The following is an 18,071-nucleotide window of genomic DNA, read 5'->3' on the forward strand; positions in this document are numbered from 1 at the left end:
TGCATTTTGGGTTAAATCACTGCGCATTTAACAATGATCCGAAAATTGTGCATGCTACATGGCTGATTTAATAAGAACCGGTTATTGTAGGTCCAATGTCAGAGCATTCATTTGTTAAATTACTAGCTTCAATGGAATTTGAAACAGACTAATAGCTACCTGTTGTCTCTGGTCGCTCCCGACTTTTAAATTGTACAAATATAGCTAATAGGTTGGGTTTTATTGAATGATGAGAATACTACTGTGATGAACCCACTCCACCCACTTCAGATAATGGATGTTTTAACCTTTTCCTCTGTTGTTGAACGTTCATTTATTGCGGAGATTTTGCATGGAGACAATAATGTGTACAGCACCCCCCACACACGCACACACATCACCACCATCTCACAGACGCGCACATACAGACTACATGCTTATTTTATTAACAAAGATCTATTTTCTTTCAGAAATAGTGGATTGCACCACTTAAGTAGACTAGAAAAGGGAATGCCATGTGTCTCCGGAGATATAATAATGTGTAAAAAAAAAAAAAAAAAAAAAAAAAAAAGTTGATAAAATGATTCCTAGGAAGGCAAATGGTTGCAGCAGTTGGATACAGCACAGAAAATGTACATATACCAGAGAGTGAAAGGTGGGTTTTACTAGTTTATAAGGTAGTGTAAAACAGCAGCAGTGGAGTCATCATCCATCATATCATCTCGTATTTTTTCCACTGCAGCCTATTTCCAAGTGGTGATGATAATGGTGATAAAAATGAAGCACAGGACGGATCCGGAGAGGATACCGGGAGCCTAGGGATGTAATCCACACAGTCTTGTTGAATGTGGATATCGATGCCGTGGCGAAGGATGGGCCCTCTCCTCTCGGCCGCCTTCGTCTTTCTGCTGGCCCTGGGCGCAGTGTCTCCGGCCTCGGTGGGTAACCCCGAGGATTATGCCGCGGACGAGGCGGAGCGGACCGCCAGTGAAAACATCGTGTTTGATGACTACCGGGGGAAAGGATGCGTGGATGACAGTGGCTTCGTCTACAAACTCGGGGAGCGCTTCTACCCGGGACACTCGAACTGTCCGTGCGTGTGCACGGAGGACGGGCCTGTGTGTGACCAACCCGAGTGCCCCAAATTGCACCCAAAGTGCACTAAAGTGGAGCACAATGGATGCTGCCCGGAATGCAAGGAGGTTAAAAACTTTTGCGAATACCGAGGGAAAACATACAAAATTCTGGAAGAATTCAAGGTAAGACGAGTTTTAAGTGTCCAGCATGGGTCAGTTTTGTTTTGTTTTTAATCAAACTTCAGTTCTTCATGTTCAATCAGCTGCTTCAGGGGCGTCAATTTACAAAAATCAAGTAATTTTTTAAAATGTCATCAGCATTTCCAATATGCATCATATCTCCCTTCTCAGGCGTAGCATTTATAATACTTTGAGATACTGTTTCCAGTCAAATTGCTGACATTTGAGATTTGTCTTCCTGTATGATTTATAAGATGATTTATATACACTAAGATCACATTCAAACATACTTGAGGGCTAAAACAGTGCCCAACTGAGTCTCATGAGATTCAGTCTCAATCAGTGAATCATTTTGATCAATGTCTGGATGTCACTTAAGCAACCATCTTACATTGGAGTCTGGGCTGGTCGTTTCTCATATAGAATCAGATGAACACTCCTTACTAGAATTGCATGTCCATTACTGAGGTGAATCCATTCAAAAATAGTGTAAATGTCATGATGGTTTCATTTTGGTTGTAGCCACTATGTGTCATGGGAACAAAGGCCAGTTTTAAGGAATATTAAGTAGAATGAACACCTACTGTACATGTTGCTTTTGGTCTTGCAACTTGTTGACAGCAATCTTCATGATAGTATTTATTGTATAAAATTACAAAAAAGCAGCACAGACCTGTGGCACAAAGGGTTGTTGGGGCTCGGGTTAGTAAAGCTAGCATGACTATATAAATGATAGTAAAAGTATAAAGATAAAATTATCATGAAAAGGTGTTTGTTGGCCAAGGGTATGGAGATGGCTGCTTCCCAGAGTGATGTCATCCACCCCCTCCAGCACCCATCAGCCAAACCCATGAACACTCAACTAGCATTACTGAGCAGACAGATGCTACAACAGTATTTTAATACTTTAATTTGTGGACAAAAAGTAATTGCTGGCAGATCCAGTTTCTTATTATCTCCTTCAAAGGGAGCACTGTCTCTATCCATGTGTCTTGGTGGTTGTTACAGAGCATGACATTACTGCCTGATTAGAAATGACACCGGGAGCATGACAACTATAGTCTGTCTGTATTTAAACTGTTGCTCCCCAAGAGGAAAGTTCCTCATTCAAATTCCTCACAAGTGGATCGGGGCTGAAAGTGATTAAAATAGGGTATGACACATTGCAACACATTGTGGCCTCTATGTATATGCAGTACCAGTCAAAAGTTTGGACACACCTTCCCATTCACTTGAATGAGTATAGAAATATTATACGATCTGCCCAGCATTTGCCAGGAGAGACAAGTCTGCAGACATGGTTATATGATGTCATGACTAGATTTATTTAGACACAGATTTCGGTGAACAGTTTTCCAGTTTAAAAGGCTGGAAGCAAGCAACAACAGCTCTGTGAATATTGGCTTCATCCAATCAGGTGTGGAAAGGATTCATGTTGATTTGTCAGTGAAGAAGAGCACTTTCAATCATCTGTTTTGTGCAACCAACTTGAAAGGATACCTGTTAAGTGATGGCTGTTAAGTGTTGCCAGCTCACAATGAGGAAACCACCAGTTCCTCAAAAGCTGTTGATTAATGCAGCTTTAATGTTAAAGATCATAATTATTGCTGAATGACATAAGTTTAAAGTCTGGTTAATAGTATCAGACGAACACAAACCTGAGCTGCCTGTGTGGAAAGAAACCATATCAAACACTTAAATCACTAGGTGTATATAAACATAATTTGCAAGTGCATAGCAATAGAAAAAGTCCCACAATTCACTTGTTTTATTGCATATTTCCTGATTTGACTGACATTTGGGTTTGACCATGCACCCAAGGTCCTACCAAAGTAAATTGTGCTTTCCAAAAATAGAAAATGACAACATGGCCTGATGTTAGTCATCAATATGAGTAATCACTGCATGTCTCTTTGCCAACTTCTCGTTACCTGCCATCAAAGGCTCCTGCAAATTGTCTTTTGATTTTCAAAGCAAAACAAAGGCTCCCCTGCTGGGAGATGTTGGAACATATCACACCTCTGAAAATTAGCACGTCATGTCACATGAAACAAATTGAAGCAGGCAGGTGGCTACACAGTGAGTTATACCAAATAAGATGTTGACAAGCATCATTATTAACCATTCTGCTACACTTTATCTGGGATTTTTTTTTTAATCTGACCAGAAGATTAATGAATAAAGCAAGTGGTCTGGCATTGCCCATATTTAGTTGCTGTTCATCTACACTGGCATATATCTGCCCCTAGTACATTCAGCTAGATGAGCAGAAAGTCAGAGCATTCTGGTTTTCCATTGTTTACAAGGATATTTAATCCCACTAGTAGACCCACACTATTATGCTAGTACAGAGAAAGTAATCTCATTAAATGATCAGGCAATTTATATAAAAATCAAGCAACAATAATTTAGATATGCAATGAATTGTTTAACTCATTAATGAAGCAAAAATGTAATATATTGCTTGTCAAATGTGATGATCTGCTTTTTTCCTGTTTTCCTTTTTGGAATTTGAATCATTCTTCACTTTTTTATATTAAATGATTGGTCAAATTGGTAAATTAAAAAAAGATATTAATCTGCTAATTGGTAATGGAACTAATTGTGTGTTGCTGTCCTAAGGTTTGCATTGGCATTAACAGCTTGACACAGTGATGTTATTAATAAGATCTATGTCGGATTTAGAACCTATGTACTTGATCAACACTGATTGGTGTGTTTCACGTTAGACAACATCAAGCCCTGCATTAGGATGCAAGCTCACGGTTTTTGAAAGGGCCACTGTGAGTACATAAGCCTTGTAATGTGATGTGAGATGAAGTTCATCAATAGTGCAGCTCACCTTGACTGGAGGACCCAAAGAGGGAAGGACAAAAAAAACATTAAATTGTTCTTATTGATTATCTGAATGAAAATGAGGAAATCTGTGATATGAATGACCCCCCTCCACCTCCACCATCTAAGACCAGAGAATGTGATTTAACGCCTGTGTCCACATCCAGCATGAAGGTTGGGTCTCTTCAGTGAGCACATCAAAGCCTCAGAACCCTGCAGTGTTCAAGAAAATCAAAGGCTGTCAGTATCTGGTATACAGACCCCTGTTTAGAGATGCCGACAGGTTAACCTTTGGCATGGGTCTAATTGGCATTTCCTTTGCAGCGTGCTGCATTGTGCAGAGGCAAACATTTATATTCAGTAGCAGATTATGGAGAAGAAATGAAGAGACACAGCATCTCCAAAAGATAACAAGATAGATGCACTCAGTTTAGAGCTTCTGGGATGTCTAACTGTGAATAAAGAATTGTTGAAGGTACACAATTTAGCAACAATTGATTAAGTTTCCTCATTATGCTGAAAATCCCTTCATGCCTAGGTCAGTCATAAAGCCCAGAGTAAGTTGTGTATGCAGTCATTGTCATGCAAGTGGTAACTGGCATTCATTCAACACAAAGCAGCTGACTGCTGTGCAATGTCAGCCTGTCATTCATTGAACTGAATGCTGGTATAACTCATGCGTCAGCAACCTGGCAAAACAATCTAAAGTACTTTTCCCAGTGCCACCTTGTCCAGTAAAGTATTTATTTTTTGCAAAATAGTATTTAATATAATGTTGATTATACAGGTATAGATTTACTACAAGTGGGTGTATTTCTACTCTTTTGTTTTGCTGACTGTGAGAGTCGTGCCACTCAACCTCAGTAGGTGTTTCACCTACAGGGTTCCCCATCAGATGAGGAAGGGACCAGCCCGCCCAGCATGGCTGCCGGCGTGCCTTTGGCCTCAGCGCAGCTGCAATCAAGAACCAGGAGATATAGGGTGAGTTCAGATCCCAGATCATCAGGCTAGGGCTGGGATGTGAACTCAAATGTGAACAATCCCGTCCATGCTTCCTGCGATCCCCTTAGGGAAGGGATGCAGAGTTGAAATAGGGGGTGGGGGAGGTCCAACATTTTCAGTAATGAAAGCACACACAGTAGGTTTTAACCATCAGAGTGTCTTGAATAGTTTCTCATTTAATTTGCAAGGAATATACCCACTAAAATGTGAGGCTTTAACACTTCATTTCCAGGCCTATTACTGAGGAGGGCTTCAATGTTGAGGAAATTTAATTTTTTACAGATACCAAACTGCACATATAATAGATAGGAGTGATAGAAAATGCACACTTAACTGCCTACACATCGCATATAACAGTAATTAGTGACTCTGCTTTGCAGCACTGACACCTATGAGACAAAGAGCAGTTGAAAATGATTGCTCAAATTGATTGACCTATCCAATTTGCCAGAGGCAACAAGGGTTCTAATTAGAAGATATTATTAAGTGCAAACAATTAGGCCAGAATGAATTTTCAAGTTTTTCTGATTTGAACTTACTTGTACTTAAAGCACAGTACACAAATATCAAAACTGTTTTTAGCATCCACCTTCCCTCTTGCCCCCCCCCCTCCCTCTCCCTCCCTCTCTCTCTCTCTCTCTCTCTCTCTCTCTCTCTCTCTCTCTCTCTCTCTCTCTCTCTCTCTCTCTCATTGTCTAATATTGTTTTGACTTGGACAACAGGATCATGCAGTCTGACTGTCAATCCATTCCCCTCACTCCTATTAACCGCGTGGGTGAGTTTCCTGTGACCCTGCTGTCCAGCCTCAAAGTATTTTACATTGCCCCACTGAAGGTTATTTGACTATTCATTGCTTCCCTTCCACGTCTCCATTTGTCTCAGAGTGGGAATAAAAAGCATGACAGCCGATTCACTCTGATACCCAGCCAATAAGATGGGGACAACAGGAGACTATTCTTCACCAAAACATCTGGCAGCACGTCTAAATTCGCTGCTGGTGCTCTATTTTCTTTTGTTAGTCTGGGCTAAGGCATGACTGATCCGCTTCATGGTAGACCTCACACAAAAGGACGCACTGAAAGCACCAAGCGCTGCTGAATACATTGAAGGAGCCTCTGCTATGTTTCATAGGTACATGGAGTAGTTTTCTATTTCAAATTGCATTTTCAATACACTTGTACCTATGAAGCATCTTCAGACTTCCACTAGAGCTGCAATACAAGCCAAGAAATGCCACTTCAACTTTGAAATTATTTATTTTTAAAGGCCAATTGTCAAAATGAATAAACACTACTGTCTCCTATAGCTACAAACAAGAAAAATGGACCTAGTCGTCCAGTTTATACTTTATTACCTCTCCTGTCTACCAATCAGGAAAAAACTCTGGATAGGAAAACTCCCAACCTTGCATACAATACATCAAGAAGCCAGTTGCTTCTTTTTTATACAATAAGAGATGAATGTGAGTCAGAGACAACAACACTACTCTTGCTTTGTTGTTTCTGGCTCACATTCATTTACACAAATATTGATTGCATCACCTCAAACTCAATGAATATTGTATGTTCAATTTTTATGTTGAGTTTAATATATCAATTTCCTCTTAAAATTTATTAGCAGCCATTATTTTAAAAAACATACTAAGGAAAACTAATTACAGGTTTATTAGATTTAGTCATGCATCACTGATGTGTGGAGAAAGGGGATACTGTAGCTGTGCCATTTACATATTTTAGTGCAGTGAAATTGTGTTGTCATTGTGATGTTTTAGAACAATTTTTTTTGATGTAGGTGTGGCAGCTGATCAAATATTAATCAACATTGATGTGCGCTGAATCTTTACCTTCCACTTAAGTAATTGTCTCTCTTCTGAAGCGAGTTTTATTTTGTTTGTGCTGAGATTTCTCCCATAATTACAGTAGCTACTTCAAACTGACATGTTATCAACCACCAACTGCTAAAGAAAGGCTCTGTAGAGGAAAGACATGCTATGTTCTTAGGCTGTTGTTGTTCTATCACCACTAAGCAATGATAGCATAGCATTCACAAAATATTGATACATGCTTTAATGTTGATCTTGTCCTGATGTGTTTGTGTATTTTTTGTTTGGAAAGTCAGCTGACCTGAACGTCTTGTAAATATCTGTTTCTGTGCCGACTGAGCTCTGAGCAGTTAAGAATAACCTCATTTTGGTTTCTGGCTGCCAGGAATCTGCTGCATTTTGGTTTCTCCAGGTTATCAGCAGCATTGAAGCATCAATACAGTTTATACTCTCCATTTATTTTAAACCAACTAACTAGTGCATAATGCAAATTGAGGAAGTGGCAGACAGTGATGAAGAACCTAAGCAAACGTGTATCCTGCTTTCTATTACAGTACTCCAGGTCCAAGTTTTTTTCTCCTTTCAAAATTCCCTCAAATGTATGATAATCACTCGTTTCTGACAACAGGGGATGATGTTCACATCACACACTAACTGGGATTTCTCCCAAAACCTGATTATAACTGGGATACTGTGTGCATGTATGTATTTGAACACTGTAATATACACACGGTATGCTGCTCATTATTGTTAACAAGTGTTGCTTCAATTCCCTGATGAGATATATTTATTATCTTATCTGAACCTGGGAACGTGGGTTTTGTTTTTTCTTGCTGGCAGTATCAGTATAAAGTGGGGTGTAATTGCTCTTATATGTTGCCCAAGGTTAAAATATCTGTTTTTTTACTCAAACCACAAAGCTTGTGAGGCAACACTTAGTGGGCTTACATAATTAAATATTTAATTATTTGCCCTGAGACCAAGTCAGATATTCCTATTTAGCATACATAACTTCAGATTATTTAAGGTGTATATCACCTTACAAGTCTATAAAAACAACAGCAAAAAGAAGCAAACAATATTACATGTAAAAGAAGCACACATAAACACATACTTACACACATACAGGTAGTAATGTTAATATTACAATGAGGTTTAGGCAAGGCGTTTAAGCAGAGTTGGGGTTTCTGGCACAACTTCAACTACTTCCACGGTGCACATTGAAAAGAGGATAGTCTAAAAAGGTCAAAGCTCCAGCAACACTTGTAGTATATAGAACAACGTTATTGTAAGACAATTTTTTCGGCTTGCAGCCTTCATCAGGGTCATGTTATGATGACCCTACAAGTGTTGCTGGAGCTTTGATCTTGTTAGGAATTTTACAATAGCGATTATTTAACCCTAACAAGGCTGGGATAGCTACAAGGAGGAAAACAGTGATTTGGGTTTCCAACCGGTAAAATCAGGAAACGTTGTAGTAAACAGAAAAAAGATGTGTTTTCAGCCTGGACTTGAAAGAATCAACAGAGCTTGCGTCCTGAATGTGCAGTGGTAGATTATTCCAGAGAAATGGCGCTTGGTGGACAAAGGCTCAAGCACCAAAAATGTTCTTAGTGAATCAAGGAACAATTAAGAAACCGGCACCAAGGGAACCTAAAGAACTTGATAGAGCCTATAGGCTGCAGATATAGGTAAGAAGAAGGATTTTGAAATCAGCCCTTACATGAACCAGTAGCCAATGTAGAGACATGAGTAACAGTGTTATATGAACCAATTTTTCAGACCTTGTGAGGACTCTTTCTCGACCAGTTGAAGACCTTCTGTTTGTACATCATGAATCCAGGTTGTATGTGTCAGACACAGCCCCACAGCTCCACTGCTGACCCTGAATCCCACTTTACCAGCCCCCACAGATTAAGCTTCTCAGGTTGACAAAATATATCCCATCTTCCATATGTATGAGACAGCATCTTGCTGGTTAATTGGTGCATTTCTGTGTGTGTGCTCAGACTAACAGAGGGAGGTGACTGCAAGGTGTTTAACTCTGCCAAAGAGAGAGATGTTTTTGTTGCAGTCTGTTCATGTGAGAGTATGTGCACTACTTGTGTGGGTAAGATATGTGAGACCTTTCTGACAGGATTTTTTAAATCTTAAAATAGTCCTGTTACAGGTGTTCTGGTCATCTATAGGCTGGTTTCATTTAAAGTGCAGCTACAACACAAAAGGCAAGGCCTCAAGATGTGTTTTACATCACAGATGGAAGATCAAATAACATGCAACACAATGAAAGGACAGAAGACATTTATCATCATTACCATCACTAAGGGTGTTAATCTTTAAAAACATATATATATATATATATATATATAAAGCAGAAACTTTTTTACACTAGGACACAAGTTACAGACATTGCCATGCATAGATAGATCACTGGCTCAGCCCTTCTTCATTTCCAAGTTCACTGATTGCTATTTGATGCACTTATAAAGATTGTTTCACATAATGAAACCATTGTGACAAATGATAGGAAGAATGCATCTGATTAATAGTGGAGACAGTTTTCTACCACAAGATGGGAAACTGGAATAATGGGAAGTGTTCATGTCTGAATTTTCTTTCCTTAGAGATCTGCAACAGTTATATTTTTTATTTCAACATAATTTTGGAGATCCCATTAAGTATAGAGATTATATGAAGTTCATGCCGCCATGCTTTACATTCTACTTTCCATCTCTTAATGTTGCTCATAATCAATTTGTGGCTATAGTGCATCCAGACTATCATACATTCCAATAAAAAATACATGACTGACCACTTTACATTTTGGGTCATTTAATGTATCCTGGCACAAGTGGCTGATTGAAGCATCCAGTATTACCATAGCCTTTTCTGATTATGAACCTTGGAATTGTTGTTGCTATTATTAAATTTTACAACTGTAGATGGAAATATTGCAAACTTGCTGGAACTAATGCATTTGGAATAGTTGATGGCATAATGAGAAAAAAAAAATCATAACTCCAAAGCACAACATCCAGTATTTAAAGGAATAGTAATACATTTTGGGGGGAAACTCTAATCTTTCTTGCAGAGACATAGATGAGCAGATCAATAAAACTGTCATGTCTCTGCGTAAATATATAGCTGGTTAGTCTGGCTTATCATAAAGATTGGAAACAAAGATTGTTGTCTGTAGGCAACATAATCTACCTACTGTACCAGCATCTCTTAAACTCATTAGTACACACTTTTATTTGTTGTTTGTTTAAATAGGGGTTATGGTTAATACATATATGTATATCAATTGATATGCATTTAAATACAGACTGACATAACTATTTATTATGACTAATCTGAACCATTTTGTTTGGTCACAAAAACATTGAGCTACCTACCAAATAATTCAATCCTCCATAACATGTAAATTGCAAGAGGGTTGTCAATATGGAGCAAGTAACTCAGAGTCCTGAGTTACTGAGTGGGAGCGGAGGGTTCTCCAAAAGACTGTTTGCTGTGATGAGCAGAAAAAATTCTAATATGATGAACAGTTGACCTTTCGTGATTTGGAAAGTTTGTATTTTTCCACTCCATGTAATTGCATCACAGTTCATTTTACGGTCAAAAGGCTTTGTAGAACGTAGAGTCAAGTAAGAGGCAGCAGTAAGGAGAGCTGCATAGCACTGATTTACATGTTGCAGAGGTGGTAAGATAAGCCTCTGGACTGGTTTTAGGTCTTAGGCAGACCAAAGCATAATGCAGCAAATATATCATCAACACCACTTTATAGACTCCCTTATTAAGTACTGTATAAGTTAGCTACAGGGTATTTGTTGAGATGCAAGTAGTCTAATAAAGCTGGCTTGTTCAATAATTTATTAACTTGTTTCTTAGATTATTAAGATTGTGTGAGATGCATATACTAGGAACATTTTAATTGGGAAATAACATCAAAAATGCATATAGGAGCAGACTGTTTTCTGAACTGACCACATAGAGCAAACACACTCATAAGGGTGACACCCACTGAATCATCTAACCCAGATTCTGTGTTTCTTTTCCCCCTCTGCCCACAGCCGTCACCCTGTGAATGGTGCCGTTGCGAACCAAATAATGAGGTGCACTGTGTGGTGTCCGACTGCGCTGTCCCAGAGTGTGTCAACCCTGTGTACGAACCGGAGCAATGCTGCCCCATCTGTAAAAACGGTAAACACTCATCTCTCAAATTCTATGCACACTCCCAAGAAGTCATTAAATTTTCATTAAAGCAATGACGGCAAGCTTATCTGTGGTATCGTCATTTGATGGCTGCACCTTTAGAGGATGAGGATGTAATTGATGTTTTATGAATTAAAATTATTACCTTGGGCCCGTTGGACACTAATGAGCAGTACTAGTTTTAATTATAAATGACACACTAAGCAGAGTAAACATTAGCTCATTGATTAAAGGCATGGTAGGAGGGACTAATGGGTCCTCGGAGAGCCTTTTATCTCCCAATGCCCTGACACCCTTGTCACACACAGCCAATCCCTAAATTAGAATTATAGGATTCCAATGGTTCATTGGCTATTTACAAGGCGAGGTGGGAGATTTCCCTTTGCCAGCACCAATCCTGAGGGACAGATGGAACTTTATGACTAAAGTGCAGTAACTGTTCGTCTGTAATGTGATCCCAGCTGGAATGACAACAGCAAAGAGTCAATGTGGGACAAGATCAGGAGTACAATTCAGATATATTTTATTTTGTTATTTTACATGGCTCACATTTAAGGTCTGGATAATTAAAGAGCTGAAAGAGCTGGCAAAGAAAGTTTTCTGATATATCTCTAATGAGTATCTGATAAACAATGACAATGTAGTCTCATAATTATATAATGCTTTGTTATTGCATTCAGTCTTCTTATTATGAAGAGTGTCACTCCAAAATGGGAGGAACTGTTTATGAGTATTCCTTTTGAAAAGAGACAAAAATTGTTTTGTTTCTTTCTCATTCTAGCTGTGGTTGATTTAAAAATGTGAAGAGAGGAATTCAGGTTGAGGTGGATACAAATGGCTATTTCACCACACTACCTGCATTTGTTTTTTATACACACTTCCTCCCATTTCCTCTTTATTCTCCTTGCTTTCTTTCTTTTATTTCAACACACACACACACACACACACACACTAACAAGCCTGCAGAAGCTGCTAGGAGAGACCTAATCCAGGCTGACAGGACACAGTGACACCCTTGGCATTTCAGGGTAGGCCTGTCGTTTCTAGGCTCCCCAAGGGTGGCAGGTCAAGCTCTGGCAGCCAAATAAATCTCTATGGGAGAGGATGGCTGAGGGGTGTGGGGAGAGGACAATGAAGGAAGGCTGCTTAGCTCTCATTTTTGGCCAAAGGACAGGGGACTGTGAAAAGAAGACATCCACTTATGTGCTCCAGTTAGACATGCAGTCAGTGGGAGACAGCCAGATGTCTGTCTGAGACTTTACCTGCTGCAAGAGTTTTTGTCTACAAAAAATATTTTAAATGATCACAACACTTGCCAATGTGTTTTGTGCACAAAATTGGTTTTCTCACCAGGGAAGGGTTATAAGAAATAGACAGCAGTTAGTTGCTGTGGTGGTTGTGGTATCTGTTTCAACCAGTTTAAAGTTGAAATTATGCCTCTTGAATGTGCCCAGGAGTTGATTGGATGTGTTCGCATGGCTGTATCTCTTAAATTTGTATGTCTAGTTCCTATGTTTATTTTCGGATCTGATTCCTGACAAGAATTTATTCAACTAATTAACCTGCTTGAGATGCAGGTCCAAAGGACACAATGCTGAGATTTGGGAGGTGTATGTGATGGTTCCTCTGCAACCAACAATTACCCATAACACCCTTCTCTGCTTTGGTTGGCAAAGATGTGTAATTCCAGCCTAAGAGAGTATCCACATGGTAACATTGCTAATGGAGAGCTAAATAGTAATGTCAGCATGTTAATATGCTCACAGTGACAGCATTAACATGCTGCTGTTTAGCAAATAATGTTTACCATTGCCAATATCTTAGTCTAGCATGTTAACATGCTGACATTTGCTTATTTGCACCGAACACAAAGTACAGTTAAGGCTGATACACGAGTTGTGCAGTATTTTCATCATAACAAAAGTATTGGACACAGTGAAATTCTTTACCTGATGGCGCTAGATTAAAAGTCTACCAGAGTCATTAGGATTAGGTCTTTGAAGAGGATAGATGTCTGTACAAAATTTCATGTCAATCTGATGCTTGCTGATATATTTCAGACTGGACAAAAGTGGTGGATTGATTGACAGATCAACATGGCATCCCTAGAGAAATGCTGCTAGCATGGTAAAAATGCCCCAAACCTTACACAATCTCAACCAAAGTATAGCCGCAAGCAGCAATGAACGAGTTCCAAGCACAAAGGTCAGTTTTCAACTTCATATGACCTTTAGAAGAATTTGAAAACATGCCACATGCATCATGCATAAATTGCCACATGGTTGGCAACTTTGAATTGGCCACCCAGGGAATCAATACCTGGACTACTGTATTACCAGAGAAGGTGACTTACTGACTGTGCTACTGAGGAGACATGGTTCACACACACCTTCTCACATCATGAGGCAAAGACATGTGCCACCATAGGTTACGGTGAGGCAAACTTTTGTCAAAATTCAGTGGCTGTGCTGAAACAATTTCAGCTCTGCGGGGCATATGGATGATTTATTTTGATTTTATGAAGTTTGCAATGTCAAGTGTCAGTCTCCAATTTGTGGCATTAGAATCACATCATCCTCTCAGAGTTGAGGAACATATGTCCAAAACACAAAGTCTGTGTTTCAGAGGTCATGCTCATTTTACAAAATTCACATTACTTTTTAGTTCAAGAGATGAAGAAGCATATATGGATTTTGGTATGCCTATTCATGTCACTTTATACACAGTGTCATGGTTGAAGTGGCCGTTTCATCTGCAGTCTGAGTATCGAGTAAAGCTGTAGTATCTCCACATGACATTTGCACTGTTCCAGCACAGGTGAAAGATCTGGCTAAACCAATTAATTTTGAGATAAGGTGATTTAAGAAAAGTTTCTGGGTAGTTTATGTTCAGTAACCAATCAGAAATATAAATAAATGGCCCAATTGCTATGGATTGAAATGTTATTGAGGAGTGTTTTGGCTAATTGGCCAATTCTAATTCCAACTCTCATTAATCATTTATTTGGAGGTCAAAATATGTCTGGATGCTAAGGTTAAATCTGGTAGAGCAGTGAACATTTTTAAACATGATTAATGAGCATATTTATAAAACTGATGGCAACTACATTTCAACATCTAAAAAAACAACTTTAACATCTTTTAAGCTGCAAATAATCAAATGAGTGCTTATGGCTGACTTTCCATTATCAGATTTTGTGGGTCGCTACTGTTTCTTGGTGTTTCTCACCGAAAACAGCAACAGAAAGTTGAAGAAAGAGCACAAGAAAGAATGGACAAGTCTGCAGGCTCATGTCCACATTCATTGAGTCCAACCGATTCTACTCTAGTCTTTCTCTTCAATTATATACTGTAAATTCATTGTCATTGGATTAAACCATCTATAGATCTGCCAGGCCATCTCTGACTGTCATTGTGTTATTTTACACATATCATAGAGGACCAGTGCCATAGCGCTAGCCATAGTTAGGTGATGTTATCAGATTGACATGTTCTATGTACAAGCAGCAGCTTTTTGTGGATTAAAAGTTTTTAACCAAGTGAGTCTTTATGGAAGCTGTTCTTACCTCTAAGCAAGAACCATGAACAACTGTTAGCCAAACAGTCCGCAAACAGTCTTAATATGCATTCACACCTTCAGCTATAGTCAAGGAAATTATGATGTGCCGAGACAGTTTTATACAGGACAAACATTTCTGACTTCTCTAAATTTTATTGACCATGAATTGATCACAGGCTTGGATGGAAGACCGCTTGTCTTTCGAGCTGTGACAGGTAGCTGAAACTGTGTCCTTGTGGCTCCAAATCTATCTGGCCATAAACAATCACACTTGGCAGCAGCACCAGTCACCCTCTTCCCTCATCAACCTCTACTGAGTTTGTCCTGTAACCTGTGCCAGCTGTCCAGAGGCAGATCAATGAGAGTTAAGACTTGGCAAGCACTCTCAATGTCTCCTCTAAGCTCAGATCAAAGGGCTTTTATCAGGTCCGAATAGACCATGGGTCTCATCTCTGCTGAGGCAAACGATGGGGACACTAGGTATCCAGCAGCTCCCTTTGTCGCTGTCACATTTATTTATTGTCTCCTGCACCTTATTTTCACTCATACACAGGAAATTGTACTAAAAGATGGTATAGGACAAACCCCAATCCCTTAGAAATCTGAAGCAAAAGTTTATGAGATGTTGCAAATGTTTGTTGGAGAGAAACCTTATTTGCCTTTCTTCAGGCTATGAAAACACTTGCTTGAGGTTAGGTAATGGTTGTAGTCATGGTTACATTCTGAAAAAAGTCAGTGTGACTTTTTCAATATTCAACCAATGCCATGAGCTTCACCTAATCTTAATCAAGTGCTTTGAGTTGCCTAAACATAGCCTTATAAATTAATGGGCCATTTTCCCAGCCGTGATTTTGACACAGGTTTAACTAATACCAATGACATTAACGCCGTTCAATTTAAGTGTCCTAGTAAGCCATGGCAGTGTGACAGTGATACGTAATGCACAATAGCAGGGCCCTTAAAACTGAAACAGCCAAATGGGATTCAGTAATCATTCAATTTATTTAATCTCATCTACTTTTCCCACTGCAACATGTACACCTGTCATGCTTTGGATGTCAGGGAAACAAAATTGTAATACACTGAGAGTGACCACTCTGCAGATAACATTTTGTGTTAGCAGCAAGCAGAATGAGAGACATTTGGTATCAACATTTCTTCATTATGTTAATAAAACACAAAATCCAGATGGCATTATGTTTCTTTTCAGGAGGAGAGCTGATGAGCCTTTTGGCTGAGTGGTGTTTTTCAGAGAGTGCTGTTCTTTAATGCAAATATGTTGTGTTGAACTGGGTCCACTGCAACAACAAGCAGAATGAAAAGCAGAGCTAAACAGGGTATCTTCTAAGCTTAAATAGGCCTTTTTCAAAGCAGACTTTTTGACTTTCCATAGCAGGAAACGCAGGTGCAACTAATAACATTAACAATGGCTCTTTTCTATTCAAGTGTCCCTGCAAAGCCATGACAGCAAGCCAGCATATACAATACCATGACCCTGAAACTAAAGCAGTTAAATGGACCTGTGTTTTTCCTGTACTGGCCTACACTGTTCTCAGATTGAGTAATTGTGCAGATTTGCATGCATCTGAACCATGTCTCCAAATGCATCCTGTTTCACATTCACATTGCTAGCTTTAAGTTTGCCTGCACTAAATCAAATCTAGTTGAACACTGCAATGTTCACGAATATTAGCCGTGAAAGCTACTGTGTCTTTAAGAGTTATGAGACATATGAGTTTTTTACGACTGCTCGTAGAGGAGTCTTGAATCTGGCAGGTTTTAACGGAGCTGAATACTGAGAGCAATCCAAAGTCACCGTCACACCAATTGAGCTGCTGACTGCTTCATTTAAATGATTAAAACTGGGGTGAATTCCTGGCACCTTCTGGCTCTTTTGTCTCAAGAGGTAGGGGAAGAGATACACAACCTCAAATCACCCCAAGACAGGGAGAAACAAATTAGATGTAATAATTTGATGTGATATTTACAAATACTGTATGTATTACATCCTCACAGAGATAACAGCGCTTTTGGCTTCCTCGAGTACAGATCCAAAAATGTACCCAGTGTAATCTGTCTCTCTATCTGCTGAGATGATCAAATACATGAGTATGAGGTGTTCCATTGGTACAATCAAACACATTTTAGAATTAAAGGAACCTTAACAACATAAGGGATCAACAAAAGTAAATCCTACAGAGTTCAGGATAAATCAGATGTCAAAATTAATCTGACTTCTTTATTGTTTGTCTGCACAGTGTGTGTGAGTGTGTGTGTGGAGAGTGTGTGTGCAAGGAATTGGTAAGGAGTTCTGTGGCCTTTTCATACAGACTGAAGTGATTAACACCATCCTCCCTACTGCCTCTCAAAGCAGCTTTCTCTCTCTCTCTTCCTCTGTCTCTCTCTGTACTCCAGCCTCTCTGTACTGCCAAGCCAGCGCCTGGCAGGCTTCTCTGCTTGCAGCGCATTAGGATGCAAAGCGCTCCATGTCGAGGGAGAAGGGGAGACTAACAAAAGCGCTTTAGTGTTGCAAAAACAAGCCCATCGGTGCATGCCCGTGAAAAGATCTGTACGTCTGCTCTGACTCCCCTAACTCCCTGCAGCTCTCTGCATCACTCCACCACCCCTCCGAAAAAAGAAGCTCCCAGGAGAGCCACATCCATTTCTTGTCGTTCTCATTCCTTCTTTCCTGTCTTTCTACCCTTACTTCCCTTCCCATGCGGCAGGTCCAAATTGCTTTGCTGGAACAACGATCATCCCAGCCGGAATTGAAGTAAAGGTGGACGACTGCACCATCTGCCGCTGCCACAACGGAGACTGGTGGAAGCCAGCACAGTGCTTGCGACGGGAGTGCCTCAACGGCCAGACGTTGTCATAGAGAGACTCCGCCGGGGATGGTGGAAAAGCTCAGGCAAGGCCCTGCCTACTGCACCATTTTGTATGATTGACAGGGCAGGAGCACAATTCCTAAGCAACCTGAGAAAGCATAGTATCACAGAGATGCTCTCACATGCTTCACACAAACACAAATATAGCCGCTGAGAAGAAGACGGAACTTGTCTCAAGGCTTTTTCCACCCTCCAGTTTTAATTGTCCTATATATTTTCAGAAGTTGACTTGCTTGACTTGCTGCTCTCACACAATAAGTTTCTAAGCTTTTTGAACTGTTTCCTAACCATTGGCAATTTGAATTGCTCATGTTGATTTCTGTATGTATGTCATCAGCTTGTTGTATGTGTCTGTCACAATCACAAAGGTATTGTGAAGTCCCACAGCAGGAAAACAAACTGTAAGCACACTTAACGGCTCTTTTTTTCACACAAGGATTGACACCAGTGAAAACACAGAAATGGTGTGCTTGAGTTTCACAACTTCATCCTAAAAGCTTGTTTACAAGATGCACA

The 18,071-nt window shown here is 39.7% G+C and overlaps 1 protein-coding gene across 1 annotated transcript; it reads left to right on the forward strand.

Annotated features, from left to right (window-relative positions):
• The first annotated feature begins 824 nt into the window (after positions 1–824).
• vwc2l (von Willebrand factor C domain containing 2 like) lies at positions 825–17,545 on the forward strand. The gene is made up of 3 exons (XM_053328160.1): positions 825–1,238; positions 10,968–11,097; positions 17,394–17,545. Exons 1-3 carry the CDS (start codon positions 825–827, stop codon positions 17,543–17,545), a joined length of 696 nt encoding a protein of 231 aa, XP_053184135.1.
• The last annotated feature ends 526 nt before the right edge of the window (positions 17,546–18,071 follow it).

Source organism: Scomber japonicus, chromosome 11, assembly GCF_027409825.1.
Source record: "Scomber japonicus isolate fScoJap1 chromosome 11, fScoJap1.pri, whole genome shotgun sequence".
In the NCBI taxonomy this organism is placed as follows: domain Eukaryota; kingdom Metazoa; phylum Chordata; class Actinopteri; order Scombriformes; family Scombridae; genus Scomber; species Scomber japonicus.

Bases quoted from the DNA above. Each gene is read 5' to 3' on its own strand.
- vwc2l (XM_053328160.1), top strand. From the start codon at position 825: ATGTGGATATCGATGCCGTGGCGAAGGATGGGCCCTCTCCTCTCGGCC. The intron at 1,239-10,967 runs GTAAGACGAGTT...CTCTGCCCACAG, and splicing joins AAATTCTGGAAGAATTCAAG to CCGTCACCCTGTGAATGGTG. The intron at 11,098-17,393 runs GTAAACACTCAT...CCCATGCGGCAG, and splicing joins CTGCCCCATCTGTAAAAACG to GTCCAAATTGCTTTGCTGGA.